At 41.6% G+C, this 16,081-nt stretch overlaps 3 protein-coding genes across 3 annotated transcripts in view; all 3 read right to left on the bottom strand.

Annotated features, from left to right (window-relative positions):
* Window positions 1-192: 192 nt before the first annotated feature.
* lrwd1 (leucine-rich repeats and WD repeat domain containing 1) lies at window positions 193-10,173 on the bottom strand. Its single transcript, XM_062988638.1, has 15 exons — window positions 10,071-10,173; window positions 8,465-8,699; window positions 8,253-8,372; window positions 8,029-8,175; window positions 7,858-7,941; window positions 6,118-6,558; window positions 4,428-4,545; window positions 4,189-4,292; window positions 3,886-4,084; window positions 3,654-3,726; window positions 3,431-3,571; window positions 3,200-3,303; window positions 2,895-3,053; window positions 1,807-1,916; window positions 193-1,389 (listed from the first exon to the last, which is right to left on the bottom strand). The coding sequence occupies exons 1-15, from the start codon at window positions 10,148-10,150 to the stop codon at window positions 1,237-1,239; spliced, it is 2,268 nt and encodes a 755-aa protein (XP_062844708.1). The 5' UTR covers window positions 10,151-10,173; the 3' UTR covers window positions 193-1,236.
* A 2,146-nt stretch (window positions 10,174-12,319) lies between these two features.
* alkbh4 (alkB homolog 4, lysine demthylase) lies at window positions 12,320-13,597 on the bottom strand. Its single transcript, XM_062988857.1, has 3 exons — window positions 13,468-13,597; window positions 13,206-13,397; window positions 12,320-12,963 (listed from the first exon to the last, which is right to left on the bottom strand). The coding sequence occupies exons 1-3, from the start codon at window positions 13,567-13,569 to the stop codon at window positions 12,445-12,447; spliced, it is 813 nt and encodes a 270-aa protein (XP_062844927.1). The 5' UTR covers window positions 13,570-13,597; the 3' UTR covers window positions 12,320-12,444.
* A 1,210-nt stretch (window positions 13,598-14,807) lies between these two features.
* polr2j (RNA polymerase II subunit J) overlaps window positions 14,808-16,081 on the bottom strand; it is a 3,348-nt gene continuing 2,074 nt past the window's right edge. The window contains exons 2-4 of the mRNA XM_062988783.1: window positions 15,929-16,018; window positions 15,655-15,829; window positions 14,808-15,410 (exon numbers count right to left, since the gene is read on the bottom strand). Coding sequence (XP_062844853.1) covers window positions 15,375-15,410; window positions 15,655-15,829; window positions 15,929-16,018 — 301 coding nt within the window. The 3' untranslated portion in view covers window positions 14,808-15,374. The remainder of the gene's footprint in view (window positions 15,411-15,654; window positions 15,830-15,928; window positions 16,019-16,081) is intronic.

Genomic DNA, 16,081 nt, shown 5'->3' with positions numbered 1-16,081 from the left:
ACACCACCACCATGCTGAGAATTATCCACCACCTAAATAATACCTGCTCTGTGGGGGTCCTGACCATTGAAGAACAGCATTCTACAGTCAGTAATCGTAGAACTACAAAGTGCTTCTATATGGTGAGTGGAGCTGACAAGACACACAAGTTTCACATTAAACTTTTTAATTCATCACAAATGATGCACCATGTATTTATGGACCTTGCATTTCCCAAACTGTTTCCACAAAGTTGAAAGTATGTAATCAATTTTATCAGCACCACATTTTATAATCAACCAAAAGAAAAGAAACGACCCAGAAGCATTTTCGGAACATTTTATGACCAATATCTAGTCATGATTTTAGGTTTTAATGGTATAATCGACCATGGCATACGTATGTACTGCAATTACACACATGCATACTTGTTTAACATTGTTTAGTTCTGTACATTTTTTTTTTTTTTTTACATAAAAATGTTATTTACAAAAAAAAAAAAGAATAAAAGTAACGTAAAACAATCAAAACTTCTCTTGTAAACTGTAACGTATGCTTCTTTTCCTACAGCACGATACATTTGCAGTACATGAACCCATCAAGGATCCGGCCTGCTCCTAAGGGAATGATTCCATTCGGCCGCTCCCATTAGGGGTCACCGCAGTGGATTATTCATCAGCATGACTGATTTAGCAGTTTACTGATGCAAACCTGTTCCAGGTTCCTAAAGGTGCACTGATGTGTCCCCACCAATGGCTAGGATCGCTCGCATACCACCATGCACCTTCTGTATGTGTGAGCCCGGCCTGCGATTCATATACCCTGAACAAGCCGGCACCTAAGTTCAACTGTATTGGAACCATGTACCAATACAGTAAGTCTGTAAGTCGCTCTGGATAAGAGCGTCTGCTAAATGCCGAAAATGTAAATGTAACGTACCCATGATAAGTCTGGCTACCCTTGTTGACCAGGGACCAAGTGTACCAAAGTGGGTCGTATTGGTGGGACGAAAAACTCTTATTTTTACAAGTACCCTTGTGCAATTTAAAACAGAAAACAACACATTCGATACTGTACGTATAGTTCTGGATCTGGTTGAGTACCGTATTGTACCGTAGGGTACTGTGCAATGGAAAAGGAGCATTACACACAAGCACTGATACTGGATCAGCACTGAAGCAGGATGTACATGTAACGTAGATGTAGACAGCAGCATGACGGAATTACAATTAGTTCAGTTCAATTCAGTTCATCAGTTTACGGCTGAGATCCTTGCTTCCAAACCACTACCATGTTCTTATCACTTAATGCAACTAAGTAACGAAGCTTGGGATCCATGCAAACGTTGTTGATGGAGGGTCCTTCAACTGGCCCCGTGCCTTTTCTTACAGGAGATGGCCACTCTAGCACCTGAAAGACAAAGACAAACGTCTGGGTTTGAAGGTTTGAACAAGGACATTACGCCATGTTGCCTGCTGGTGGTCGGCATATAAACATACGCAGTCACCGTTTTAAAAAGCTCTTTTGATGGTTTTCTAAGTAAGAAGATGACTCTTTTGTGCAACTCTATTATGCTAGCCCACCACCAATGTACACAGTAATGATTGGCTGTGTCTGAGGAGGGGGGGTGACTGAAGCCTAGCAATAGATTGGCGCTAAATTGGTTCAAAACACAAGTTGTGTTTTTTGTATTTACTTTTAACTGACCAGTAAGCACAGTGACTGTTCTTACATGGATTTTTCTCTGTGAACCAATGCGACCGATTCAGATCAGATCTTATATTACATAACATATGATTGTTAATGAGGTTAATATAGTTCTCGTACCTCAGTGGCTGGAATAGCTTTTCCACTCTTGAAGGCCGCCTTTGCAGCGTCTGTGACGTGGTACGTCCAGAGCCTTCCCTTCTCGTCTCCACACACGACGTATCCAAAGCCTGCAACCAACAAGAAATATACATTCCTTTACTGCTAACAAAACCTGGTAATGTTTCAGAAGTTCTTATTCTGAGCTGTTTAGGCAGCAATCTGATCGTTATGTGATTTACATTTACATTTTCAGCATTTAGCAGACGCCTTTATCCAAAGCGACTTACAGTACAGTTACAGTATACAGTCTGAGCAATCAAGGGTTAAGGGCCTTGCTCAAGGGCCCACCAGCAGCAACCTGGCAGTAGTGGGGCTTGAACCAGCGACCTTCAGATTACTAGTCCAGTACCTTAACCACTAGGCTACGGCTTGCCCTTGTGATGAGGTATACTTGTTAAGTATATAACAGAACTTGGAGCTCGGTTGGCACAGTGGTCCTAATACGGTATTGGACGCAAGGGGTGTCCAACTGGTGGCATGGCAGTCTTTTAATACTGTATTTTTTAATGTCTGCTACTGGTGTATAGGGTTTACATGTATTGGATTATTCTCAAGAGCTTGGGTTGTTACTCAGTGGTGGATTGAGTAGCTGGTACAAGTGTAATATAGTTCCTTAATATTACTATAAATCTTATATAAAACTTTTTGTTTTTTTCTGGCGTCTTTTGATAGGGATGCCCTTGCCTGTTATTCACCGGCTTATTGGGACAGTGGTAGCCTAGTGGATAGAGCTTTGGGCTATCAATCAAAAAGGTTGAAAGTTTGACTCCCGGATTTACCATGCTGCCTCTGTTGGGCAGTTAAGCAAGGCTTTTAACCCTCTTTAAAGGGGTGCTGTACAACGGCTGACCCTGCACTCTGACTCCTGTTGTTGCTGTACTGTACACCTGTATATGTATATATTACAAGTACAGGCATTCTGTTATATTGTGTATTAATATTTCACACTTTTCACTTTTATTTTACCCCTGTTTTAACTTTGGCCAGCTTAATAGACTGCTGTGCCACCTGAGAACCAACATTTGTGTCAGTGGCAGGGTGCTTACCAGGGCAGGTGTTGAGAGACAGGTAAGGGATGTCCGTCTTGGCCCACTGCAGCTCGGCCAGGATCACGGCGGCCACCTCCTTTTTCTTGCCCTGGTGCATCGCCCTGGTGCCTTTCCAGCTCCACAGGTAGATCGAGCCCTGCATGTGACTCTTTGATGCTGAAACGAAGAAAAGACTCTAAGAAAACAACAAAATAGCAGCATATTCCCGCCAGTGCTCATTACCACAACCAGTCAGCAGACTGCACATTAGACTGAACGTTGGGTTGGGAACGTTGGCCGAACTGGTTCTCTCAGATACTCACCAACTAGATCATCTGTAAGAAAGCTGAGACCATCAATAGTGCGGTAATCATTCGTCTTGTCCTTCCTCTTGTACACGGGAAATATGATCTCCATCTCTTCCATCCTAAAACACACACCAGTACACATTTTCATACACTTATGTTTAATTGTTGTGTCTGGTGACCCTACCCACAATTAAAACAATCATCAGCATCTTCGTATCAGCATCGTACAATCCCCCAAATACGCACCTCTTCTTTACGTTCTTGCCGAGCTGGATGTTGAAGCTGTACAGGCCGTCATCGCAGGCCGAGAGGAGGTGTGTGTCGGGCGAGGACGGTGGCAAGCAAAGGTGCAGAGGAGAGGAGCGTGTCTCCAGAACTAGCAGCTGACTGGTAGCACAAGAAGAGAAAAACATAGGGTAAATAATTTCAAATCTGGGTCTGGGGGAATGAAAATCGAGCTGTAACCAACCTGGCTGTGTAGTTGTAGTCGCGATCCAGGCCGCCAATATCCCACATGATAATCTTGTTGTCATAGGTACCAGCTGGAAACAGATAACAAGTCTCTTAGTCAACAGAGCATCACATATGTCAGGCCATTGGTTTGAATGGCCTGAGGCTGCTTCTACTTAGGCAGCTGCCAGGTAGGCAGTAGGCAGCTCACTAGATTTTCGAACAGACCCGAAAGCCAGTAAGACACTTACTGAACAGGAAACTGGTGTAGAAGCGCATGATGGATATGGCACGCCGGCTGGCGCGGAACTCCCCGTATGCCAGGTTGGCTCTGGGGTGAATGAGCTTCACCATGCCTCTCTTGCCCCCTGCGGCGAGCACAGAGCAGGGCCGGGCAGTGCCGTGCTCCCGTGCCATTAACACCGTAGTCCAGGCCACCGTGAAGAACTCCTGAGTGAATAAAGGAGAAGAGAAGACAACTCAGTGATGCCTATTGCTATGGCAACCGCTGTTTCCTTTATTTGTTATAATGGTGATAACTAAGAGCGACGTACCTCCCCAGGAACCTTGTATTTCTTCAGCACGTGACCGGACTCACAGTCTATCACGCACACCGTCTCCCCTCCGCAAGTGGCCACCGTAGGCGCCGACGCGTCGTCTACAAAAGATGAACAAATAAATACAAATCAATACGCAGTGGTGGGACTTTCTATTCACGATTACAAGTCCTGTCTCTTAACCACTAGGCTACAACTGGCAACATGCAGATCCGGGTGGACCCGAGACCACTCACCGCTGTTGTCCTGCACGGGCTCGAATGCGCAAGCCCACAGCTGGGTGCTGAAATCGTCCGGACTGTCGTTCTTGCTGTGGCACTGCAGGACGTGGAGAGGCTGCAGACTGGCCGGCTCCTAGAGACAGAGGAAATTAGCATACAGGTAACGATTGTCTGATGGGCCATTGACGACAAGACACAACAATGAATATAGTGAGATGACTGATAACTGGGGGGGGGGGTTTATGTGTATTGCGGTAACCCCCAGCTGTTAGAGATGATCGGGTACTAGAGATGGACCGATCGGGGTTTTTGGCACCGATTCCGATCTCCGATCAGGGACATCGGCCGATAGCCGATTCCGATCGGGGGGGATTAGCAGTAAATAAACTTAAAAAGAGCCTCACAGTGTGTGTGTGTGTGTGTGTGTGTGTGTTTGTGCCTTTAGAAGAGACGCTTTGTTCACAGTATCGCTATAAGTGATTCATTGATTCATGAGTTGATTCGTTTTTATGTGAAGCGTAAGTTTCTCTTCTCGGTTATCTCTCCGTGTTTACTGTTATTAATTAAATGTCGTGGTTTTAAATAAACACCAGCTACTACAGAACATTCTGTGTGACTCTCTTACATTAAAAAGCTTCATTAAACTGCTATTACCACAGATCTGTAACCGACCGTCAGACTCGTTCCATCTAAGGAGCTAAAAGTTTTCTAAAAGTTCAGCAGATGATCCTGAACTAACGAATTTGGTAATGAATAAACTTTTGCCTCGGATTGGCTCTGTAACGTTTTCTGTTCTCATCTACATCACAAGTAAGAACCGCTTACGATTTACCAAAGTGAACCAGGAGTTTATATAACGTGCTGATAGAATCGACTCAGATGTGACCGGGTTGAATTATCTTTTTAAAGTAAATATTACAATCAGCAAAATTACATCGTAAGAGCTTTCACGATGGTTTCTGTACGATTGTTGATGAATGGTGATGTGATGGTTGGTGCTTCGTAGTTCAAAGTCTGGATCAATCCACTGAGCTGTTAACTTAACATGGTCTTTATATATCACACGATCGGATCGGCTACTTTTAGGAAATATCGCCGACCGCCGATCGCATATTTTGATTAAAAATCGGCCGATACCGATTCGTAGCCGATCGATCGTCCCATCTCTATCGGGTACACCAGTGACCCTATAGCAGGGCTTTTCAAACCCTGGGTTTACATGTTCTGCATTTATCCAAAGTGACTGACAGTGGCCCGTCAGTGGCGACCTGGCAGTGGTGAGGCTTTAACCAGTGACCTTTCGATTACTAGTCCAGTATCTTAACCACTAGGCTACAACTGCCTGCAGTTAACAGGCACAAACACAAAATGAACTTGCACTCAAACACCCCATTGTGGAGGCTTTACGTTACATCTTGTAAACCACAGTGGGACCAGATTCACATTTTTATTAATTAAACATATTTCGTTTTTTGTGTTTTGCATTGCTTGTTGCCTGGGTGGCGATAAAGATCATGGACAAAACGTGGGTCAAAGAAGGGTCCAAGTGCTCCTGTATTATTTTATCTGGGCTTGGGACCAGCACTGGAAGCACACGGACAAGTGCACCTCCTAGTGGCTGGGCTGTTCTGGCAAGTCATGTCTGTGTAGATACCCGACTGGCACAGAACGAGCCATCATAGCATTGAAAACTGTGCACACGTACCTGAGGAACTTGGTAATTAGCTGCTTTCCGGAGTGACCCATGTCCAGTCCTGGTGGGTTTTCCTGCATTTTGGGTTGTCAGCTGATCCTGTAGGTTTTTCTTTCCCGTCGAGGAATTCCCAGCTGCCTGTGCTGACTTTCTAGGACTTGCAGTGGCATCGAATTTTTGAGAAGGGACAGGTACCCGACTGGATTTCCTCGGGCTCGCCTCGGGAGCGGGCGCCTTCACGGATTTCATCGGGCTCGACTTCGGGACGTCTTGCAGTCGGCTTGATTTCCTTGGACTTGCCTCGAGCGAAGCGGAGCTAGCCTGTCGGGTTGATTTGCGCGGACTGGCCTCCGGAGCTGCTGCTTCATTCAGGGTTCTTCTCTTACGAGGGCTTTCGGCTTCGACGTTGGCGTCTGGATCGCTGCTCTTCCTTTTGGAGGGAGACTGGACCGTCTGAAGGTACAAATCATTTGTGTAAATTAATACTATAATCATGGTGAATTTATGAAACATGGCGAAAAGTATGTGGACAACCGTTCTAGTAATTGAGTTAAGGTGACACTGTCGAGTCACATTATTATGACCACCGGCTAATATCCAGAGTAACCGCCATGTGCACAGCAGCTAGACAGGCTGGAGTGACTCAATAAGGTCCTGGTAGGTCGTCACAGGTATCTGGAGCCACGCTGACTACAGTGCATAGAGCCAACACGACCATTGAAGTGGTTCCACAGATGCTTGGAAGTCTCTGTCATGCTCTTCCAACCAGTGTGGGACATTTCTAGCCGTGTGACATGTCGTATTGTCTTCCTGGGAGATCCCAGAATCGGCATGTATGGGTGTACGTGTTCTGCAAAACTGGATTCATACCCAACCTCACACACTTTTGACTATACAACATACACCGATCAGCCGTAACATTAAAACCACCTCCTTGTTTCTACACTCACTGTCCATTTTATCAGCTCCACTTACCATATAGAAGCGCTTTGTAGTTCTACAATCACTGACTGTAGTCCATCTGTTTCTCTGCATGCTTTGTTAGCCCCCTTTCATGCTGTTCTTCAATGGTCAGGACCCCCACAGAGCAGGTATTATTCAGGTGGTGGGTCATTCTCAGCACTGCAGTGACACTGACATGGTGGTGGTGTGTTAGTGTGTGTTGTGCTGGTATGACTGGATCAGACACAGCAGCACTGATGGAGTGCTCACTGTCACTGCTAGACTGAGAATAGTCCACCAACCAAAAATATATCCAGCCAACAGCGCCCCGTGGGCAGCGTCCTGTGACCACCGATGAAGGTCTAGAAGATGAGCGACTCAAACAGCAGCAATAGATGAGCGATCGTCTCTGACTTTACATCTACAAAGTGGAACAACTAGGTAGGAGCGTCTAATAGAGCGGACAGTGAGTGGACACGGTATTTAAAAACTCCAGCAGCGCTGCTGTGTCTGATCCACTCATACCAGCACAACACACACTAACACACCACCACCATGTCAGTGTCACTGCAGTGCTGAGAATGATCCACCACCCGAATAATACCTGATCTGTAGTGGTCCTGTGGAGGTCCTGACCATTAACGAACAGCATGAAAGCAGGCTAAGTATGTAGAGTCAGTAATTGTAGAACTACAAAGTGCTTCTATATGGTAAGTGGAGCTGATAAAATGGACAGTGAGTGTAGAAACAAAGACGTGGTTTTAATGTATGGCTGATCGTTGTATATATATAGTATTAAATTATTCCTACATCATCATGTTCAGTTGTTCTTCCTTCCTCCTCCTGGTCCGGATTAGTCAAAGATTTCAGGTATTCCTTGGCAATCATCTCCACCTAAACATCAAAAAGATTACAATTAAAAATGGATTAAATGAGACAATGATACATCAGTAAATCAATGTGTCACAAAAATGTACACACCCTCCATTTGGTGTAGTCGTTTAAAGAGCTGGGGCCGTATTTGACCCTGAAGCACGCGGCCGCGACGAATTTCTTCTCAAGCGTGTCCAGGCCCTGTGTGGTCTGTGTTTCAGGAAGACTGAAGTCCTTCTCCCACACGCCAATCACCTGTAACATACGTAAACAGATCTGATCAGAAACTACGGTAAATCACAGCTGTAAATGATGCAGTGTAGTCTACTCACCCGCTTCCTGAGAATCTCACTGCTGACGTAGCGAATGTGGTTGGCTGTCGAACTGACGTCCTTCCCGTTCAAAATCTTCAGCTTGGGCAAGAGGAACATCACCCTGTGTTCATCGCTCACCTACAATACAATAAAAAACACCCATTCACCCGTCTGTCAATGCTGAAAATACACCGCAAACAGCAGCAAGTGCATCATGAGCTGACTCTTACGGTGAGGTACAGGTTGTCCTCCAGTCGCAGCTCTTCCAGGTTGCTCAGGCTCTCCAGTGAATGGACGTCCTCCAAGTCGTTGCTGGAGAGGTTTAAAACCCTCAGACGGGGGAAAGAAAGGGCAGCGGGCAGCTTCTGCAACATGTTTCCTGAAAGATCCAGAACCTGCAGGCTGGTCAGCTTATTCAGCAGGGCCACAGGCAGGTCTTTATTCTTCAACCCCAACCGAGAGAGACTGCAGAGCAGAAGGGAAGGTGGTTATTGTTACCTTATTACACATGCATACTTTTTATAATTTGCTCTATTGTGCTATTGTGTATCGGCTGGCCGGGCATCAATTCAGACATGATTGGCAATGTCTGAACGGGGGAGGACGACTGAGGCCCTCAAAAAAGGCAATTCCTGCCCTGCACCCAGTGTTTCCATGTGAAACCAGACCCCACGCAAGCCATACCAGGACCAGGTTGATGAAATGTATCTTTTCTTGGGCAGGAAACGCAGACAAATGTAAGAACATTGGTCCGCAATCATTAATTAGTCAGTTATTAATGCCCTGTAATAGAAAGTGTGCACCACATGAGCATAATTTAAGCCACAAGTACCCACTGTTCTTTATGTTATTACTGCATAAATACATAGACAAGTACAATACAGAATGAAAAGATGGCGCCCAGAGAGGCAGCCACATTGTTTTGGTGTCTCATGTTTTGTTTGTTTATTTTGCAAGTGCTGACACTATTTTAGCAAATAAGATCTAAATAATAAAATTAAAAACTATTAATACAGTAGTACCTTGAAACTCAACGACAATTGGTTCTGGGACTGGCGGTGATTTGCAAGGTATTTTTTCCCATAAGGATGTACAGGAAACCTGTTAATGCGCTCCATGGTCCAGCGGATGTGAATATATTTTAGGCTAATGTAAAATTATGGGGTTGTAATAACACAAATATAATATAAAAACACTGAAATAAAAAGCTGATTCTTACAATTTCTCAGAACCTCGAGCTGTAACACAAGTTTAAAAGTGAAACAGTGAGGAAAATCCAGATAAACACAGATACACGTGGTGCAATCAGAGTGAATCCGGAGGTTATTCCTCACAGGGCGTTCAACAAAGGGCGTCGAGTTTCAAAGATTTTGAGTTTAGGGGACGTTGAGTTACAAGGTACAACTGTACCACTGGTTGAGGGTGATCAAACCTTTGCATGCAGCTGTATTCACTGTAGTATTTAGTGTGTCTTATTAATAATGTGATATATTATTCACTTCACACAGTATAACAAATGTGTTTATTCAAGTCATATTCTAAAATGTTAAAGATCTGAACAGCTTCTATTTATTTACTGCACATGGTAACTGGAGGTTATTTCAATTCCAAGTTGGGTTTATCTGCATAAAACACCATATTATTAATAGTAAAAAAAAAAATTCATGTGGCCAAGGACTGACCCTAAAGTTAATAACTGTTGCTTAGTGTAATAAGCACTGACTACACACTACAGGATGTATGTGTTATGTTATGATGTTACTTATACTATATTATATATATATTGTTTAAAAGAACTGGATCTTCTATTATAATTAGACTCTAAATCTGACTCACTTGATATTGGTGATGTGTTGCAGTTTGTTGGTCTGTGGTGAACCTTTCTCCAGCAGAAGTCTCTCTGTAATCTTCTCCATGATGCCACCAGCAGTAGATCTGAAACTGTAAGTGAATTTAAACAGACTGGTAAGTTCATACTGGTTTAAATAACACTTGGATCGTGCTATTGTTTCAGCTGAAAGTGTTTCCATTGGATGATGGGGTTTCATTTCGAGCTGTTTGCATTAGAATGGACCGGGTGCGACCCAAGTGGCCACTTAACACCTTCTGATGGTGGTGAGGAACCACTGGCTGGATAGTCACGTCTGAAGAATATAGAATTCACTCTATTGTTTACATAAATACACATAAACAGACCAGGAAAACACCACAAACTGCCTATTTTTGCTTTATTCTGGATTTCTGTTAACATTTCAGTTTCATACAGCAAGCCAGACAGGATATACTTTATATTTAAATACATTTAAAGCAAAAGTCGACATGTTTAGACATATTCTAACTAACGTGTAGTCAGTTTAAAAGTGTCCGGAATACTGTGAAGCTAATCGGCACCTAAATAACACGTGGCGTCCGGTAGAATCGCTACTAACGTGTAATTAAAATGATCTTGTAATTTATTAATATCCCAAATTACAAAACAATCTAAATAAAAACAACACACAGATGCAGAATAGCTCATCGTACTTACAGTTAGGTGATTTTTGTTTTGTGATTTCCCGGGAAAATACAAATTGAACTTTCACCCCGTGTGCTCGAAGTGGAGCCTTAATTCCGCCATTTTGAGTGTGGCAAATCCCGTTATCCTCAATCGTGTCAAACAGCATATTTAAAATTCGTATTAAACTATTTTTAAATCTTTATAAAATTTGTAGTTATGCATTGTTGTATTTGCGGTGATCCACTTATTATATTTAAGTGATATACACTTGTGTAAAATCATTTTAAACAAGATCATTAATTCTACCATTATGTAAAAATAGCCTATCACAGCAACACAATTAAAATATTAATGGCACATTAAAAAAAAAAAAGTAAAAATAAGTATTGAATTTAGTTTTCCTACTAAATTATACAACCCCAATTCCAAAAAAGTCAATATATTAATTACATTTTCAGCATTTAGCAGACACCTTTATCCAAAGCGACTTACAGTACAGTTACAGTATACAATCTGAGCAATTGAGGGTTAAGGGCCTTGCTCAAGGGCCCAACAGCAGCAACCTGGCAGTGGTGGGGCTTGAACCAACGATCTTCTGATTACTAGTCCAGTACCCTAACCACTAGGCTACGGCTTGCCCGTAATTAAAATGCAAAGCTAGGAAGATGTGATTTTTATTTAAATAAAAAAACAGTGCATAGAAGAGATATTCCATGTACTACCTTATTAGCTTTATAGATTTCTATGAAAAATATAAATATGCACTAATTGCTAATTCAGTGTCATAAAGTTAGGACGGATGCAATGCATGATTGTGTATCAAAGAAGCATTAACAAAAAAGCTCAGTCATTTTTATGGATGGGTTGATGTTTGCCACCTCAATGAATGTGCAAATAGGCCAGACAGATTTAAAATAATGCTTAGGGGTTCACAATCAACACTTCAATTTAAAGAGTCAGAAAATCTATACGTGCATATAGAACAGGGTTAATAAAACAATATTAACTGCCCATGACCTTTAATCCCATGGACAGGGACAGAGTCAGTCAGTAACTGTATATGCATAATCTGTTTGATAGGTGCTTATAAAACACTGACTGTACATACCAGATGTGTATACCTAATACAAGGCTGTACATGAATGTGTAGAATTTGTTGAAGCACCCGTATCTTTGTACCATTCTTGGTTGAATACACGTTAAAAGGATTTGCAAATCATTGTATTTTACGAACAAGTTTTCGGAATAGAGGTCATAGTAAGAACACCCATTTAGTCCCTTATTATATTTAAATAATGGAAGGAAATATGATTATTTAACAAGCTTGTATGTAAACGATTGGCCAGACCACCACTAGTTCTGAGAGATGCATGTATTTTTCCATATAATATTTTTATACGTAATTAAGCTGATGTTGCCAATGGGAACACAGACTGACCTGCATAAAATTGTATGTAAACCCCAAATGAAGGAAAATAATGAGTCTACAAATTGTGTCTATAAAGATATGCATCCAATCAGTAACATAGCTCAAACAGGCTGTGAAATATTAGGTGGTAAAACATGAAAAATAAATAAAAACACGACACATTTTGTAAAACAATTTATTTTTATACCACATTAAGTTAAAAACACCAATATATCCATTTAAAAATTGGCTGCATGACCTTATTTAACAGCAATGACACACTTTTTAATAACGATAGATGATGTTCACACAGGAACGCCTTTATAGCTTAACGCAACGTCCAGAAGCTCAGATCCGACTTTCTCATTCTCCCCACCACACAGAAAGTCAGAACTCAGCTCTCTAAAAGTGCTGCACACCCTCCGTCTCTGAACGTGTTCCCGGTGAATTGCGTGTTTCCACCGGTGGCGGGCCTCTCCGTGTAGCAGGATCAAAGCCCTGCGGGGCAGGTTCACGTCCACCCTGACCTCCCCGTCGTCCATGTTCCCCCAGCCCTGGTCCAGACTCATAGTGACCACGGTGTCGGAGAGCAGATTGAGCGTGACTAAGCGCTCGCCCCACAGCCAGCTGTCGTCCAGGTGGGGGTCGATGGCCGAGCCTCGTTCGGGTGTGTACTCCAGGTTGCACTGCTCTACAGGGTGAAATCCAGCCAACAGAGGATCCTTGCTCATCCTGTCCACTAGTACAGAACTGATGAAAGGGAGGCCGGTGAAGTCTCCAAGGCGGATGCGCTGCTTTTTGAAGTTCACCTTGGGTCCAAAGTCCTGGAAGAAGCAAATCGGAACAGTTATTATAGTTAATAGTTACAATAAGCCAGTTGCACACTACATGATTAGAGTAGTGGACCTGTGTGAGAAAACCGGAGCACCCGGAGGAAACCCATGCGCATACAGGGAAAACATCCCAAACTCTACACAAAAGGGAATCGAACCCAGGCTCTTCTTACTATAAGGAGACCACCCTACACATGAATGTGTGTTAGTAGCACTGTACGGAATACTGTTACCTGTTTGCGACGACCTGATTGAGACTCCCTCCACTCATCCTGGTCCATTCTACTAACCAGCTCTCTCTCCTCATCGTCTGATACAAAGTTCTCCCACACAAACACACCGGGGAATGGAAAAGCCTCCTGATCACCACCTTCAACTGGTACTGCCCGCTGTGAGTCCGGATCGTAGATGAAATCATAATGGATCTGCAACACATCAGTGCATTAGAACACAGACATACCAGTCAGGATCAGAACATCTGTGTATCCGACTTACCGACTCGTTTTTCTTATTATTCACTAGATGTTGTTTCTGATCTCTCTCACAGATCAGACATGTTCTGATCCCCTTACATCCACACTGCTGCCCCGCAGCCATCAAGCTACAGTACTGTCTGCACCGCCATGAAGCTTCCCCGTAGAAACACCCCTGAATGAAACAGTTCCGCTTTCTATTCTATTTTACGTTTTTTACTTATTAAGGACGTTTTACACATTTTATAATTTATAATAAGTATATTTCAATGCTTATGCGCTTTTATATTCTACTTTATATTTATTTTCTATTCTACTACATATGATTTTAATAACAATAAAGCGAAATAATCGTAAATTCCATCGTAAGGCATCAAACACCTACAAACAGCTAAGGGTAGTTCAGTTCAAATTTAGTGTAACTTCCCTCTTGTATTAAAAAATAAATAAATAAATAAATAAATAAAAGAAAAACAAACCAAACCTAGAGTAAGGACCTTATATATATTGATTTTATAAAGTTTATTTAGGTGAAGGTCAAAATAAACCCTGCTAACCATGTTTTCATGTAGGTAATGTTAGCACATAGCATAGCTGTTACTATAATAATAATAATAATAATAATAATACATTTTATTTATAACGCACTTTACATTTGAATACAAATCTCAAAGTGCTACAGGAAAAGAGTAATATAAAATCATGAAATATAAAACAAATATAAACACCATAGTATCATGAGACATACATCATAAATTAAGTGGTTATTTAAGAGTCATAAAATCTGGTAATTATCATGTAATTAATGTCCAAATATATCAGGTTTCTGAATTTCAGGTTATCTTAATTATTAATTTATTTATTTATTGAGGTTTTAAGGTCATGTTTTACACACTTTGGTTACATTCATGACAGAACAGGTAGTTACTCATTACACAAGATTCATCAGTTTTCAACAAGTCTTTAATGTCGAACACACTCATGGACAATTTTGTATCTCCAATTCACCTCACCTCACCTCACTTGCATGTCTTTGGACTGTGGGAGGAAACTGGACCTCCCATAGGAAACCCACACAGACACGACATCAGATCCATATTATGTTCTTGCACTGTTGTCACTTTCGCACACTTGGTTCACTTTAAATGACTTTTATTTTTAATTGTATTTAAGCTTTCTTAATTTCAATTTTTTAATTTCTGTATTCTTTTACACTTAATAAATCAAATAAAAATAAATCTAAACTCATGGTCAAGTGCCCACATACTTTTGGCCATATAGTGTATTGTGTATAGTGTTTTAATTAGTATTTACTTATTGTAACTGAACTTTGTAGTTTGTATTGTAAAAAATGACAAACAGTTTAGGTATAAAATGTATTTGCTCAATCAAAATACAAAAAAAACAACAATTAGGCAGTTTAATTACAGACAGGATGCAATGAAAATTACAAGACAGGCAATGGAAATAGTACATTACTGTACAATACAGTCACCACAACATGTGATTCACAAAAACGTCGAAGCAATCACAGTACCCTAAATGAATTTAACCTAGCGTCTATTTACTTACTTTGTCAAGTACGGGTATCTAACATGGATAATTTAATCAGGTATCATTTTAATCCTCAGACCTTTATTCTGAAAGAAAATGTGCAGAATAGTCGTTTATGTGTTTTCAATATTATAAAGAAAATTGATCAACTACCCTTAGACTTCCATTATAAGTTTAATAAACTGGTGTTTCATAGGAAATGCTTGACGTTATCGCTTTTAGCAAGTGCAGACACGGTACTGGTATAGTAAATAGACATTAGGTTCAAACATCCTTATTGATGGACTGAAATAGAATAAATGTCTAATACAATCCAGTTTAACGAGTTAGGAATCATCATCAGTGGACAGTTATGCAGAGATGGAGCAGTAGTCTTTATTCAATTCCTTCTTGCTTGTCTTTAATGGCAACCTAGAATAGAAGTAAAAAAATATTAGTTGTGTTAATAATGTAAAGCAAAATGTACAATACAGATAAACTGGAGCTGAATCCGACTGCAGTCTTATGCAAACATTTTAGACACTACTGGTCAAATTTCTTTTGTTAATCCCCACCCCCTCAGACATAGCCAATCATGTGTCTGTCTAGATTCCCGGCTGGTCGACAGTACCTCTATTAAATTGATATTGTAAAGACCAATAGACTTGTTACTCACCCTGAACCTTTCCTCCAGCAAGGACAGTTCACTAATAAGATCAGTGATGGCATTTGTGAAGGCTTCTTGAGGACTGTAGTCCGGTGTCGTCTGCACACGAATGACAATCTTGTGCTCCAGTGGGTGGGGAACCTTATAGCCGGCAAACAACACCTGAGGGTCCTTCAGCAGTTGTCTGTTAAACAAGCATAAGCACAAGTATAAGAGTGTTTTAGAGTGTGAATCAGTGCAGTGCATCCCAGTTTCAGCAAGACGATAATGATGGTGTACTTACGATCTAATGATGTTTCCTAGCGTGTGGTCTTCTTTGTTTAACGTGAATAAACAGGCGTTCGGCACCTTGGTGTCCTTCGTTATTGTAATTCTGCAACAGAGATATGCAAATGAGAGCACGGAATTGACGTGGTTATGACTAAGAAAATGATGT

The sequence above is a fragment of the Trichomycterus rosablanca genome, chromosome 26 (assembly GCF_030014385.1).
Source record: "Trichomycterus rosablanca isolate fTriRos1 chromosome 26, fTriRos1.hap1, whole genome shotgun sequence".
NCBI lineage: Eukaryota > Metazoa > Chordata > Actinopteri > Siluriformes > Trichomycteridae > Trichomycterus > Trichomycterus rosablanca.
This window is presented reverse-complemented; position numbering and strand designations above follow the sequence as displayed.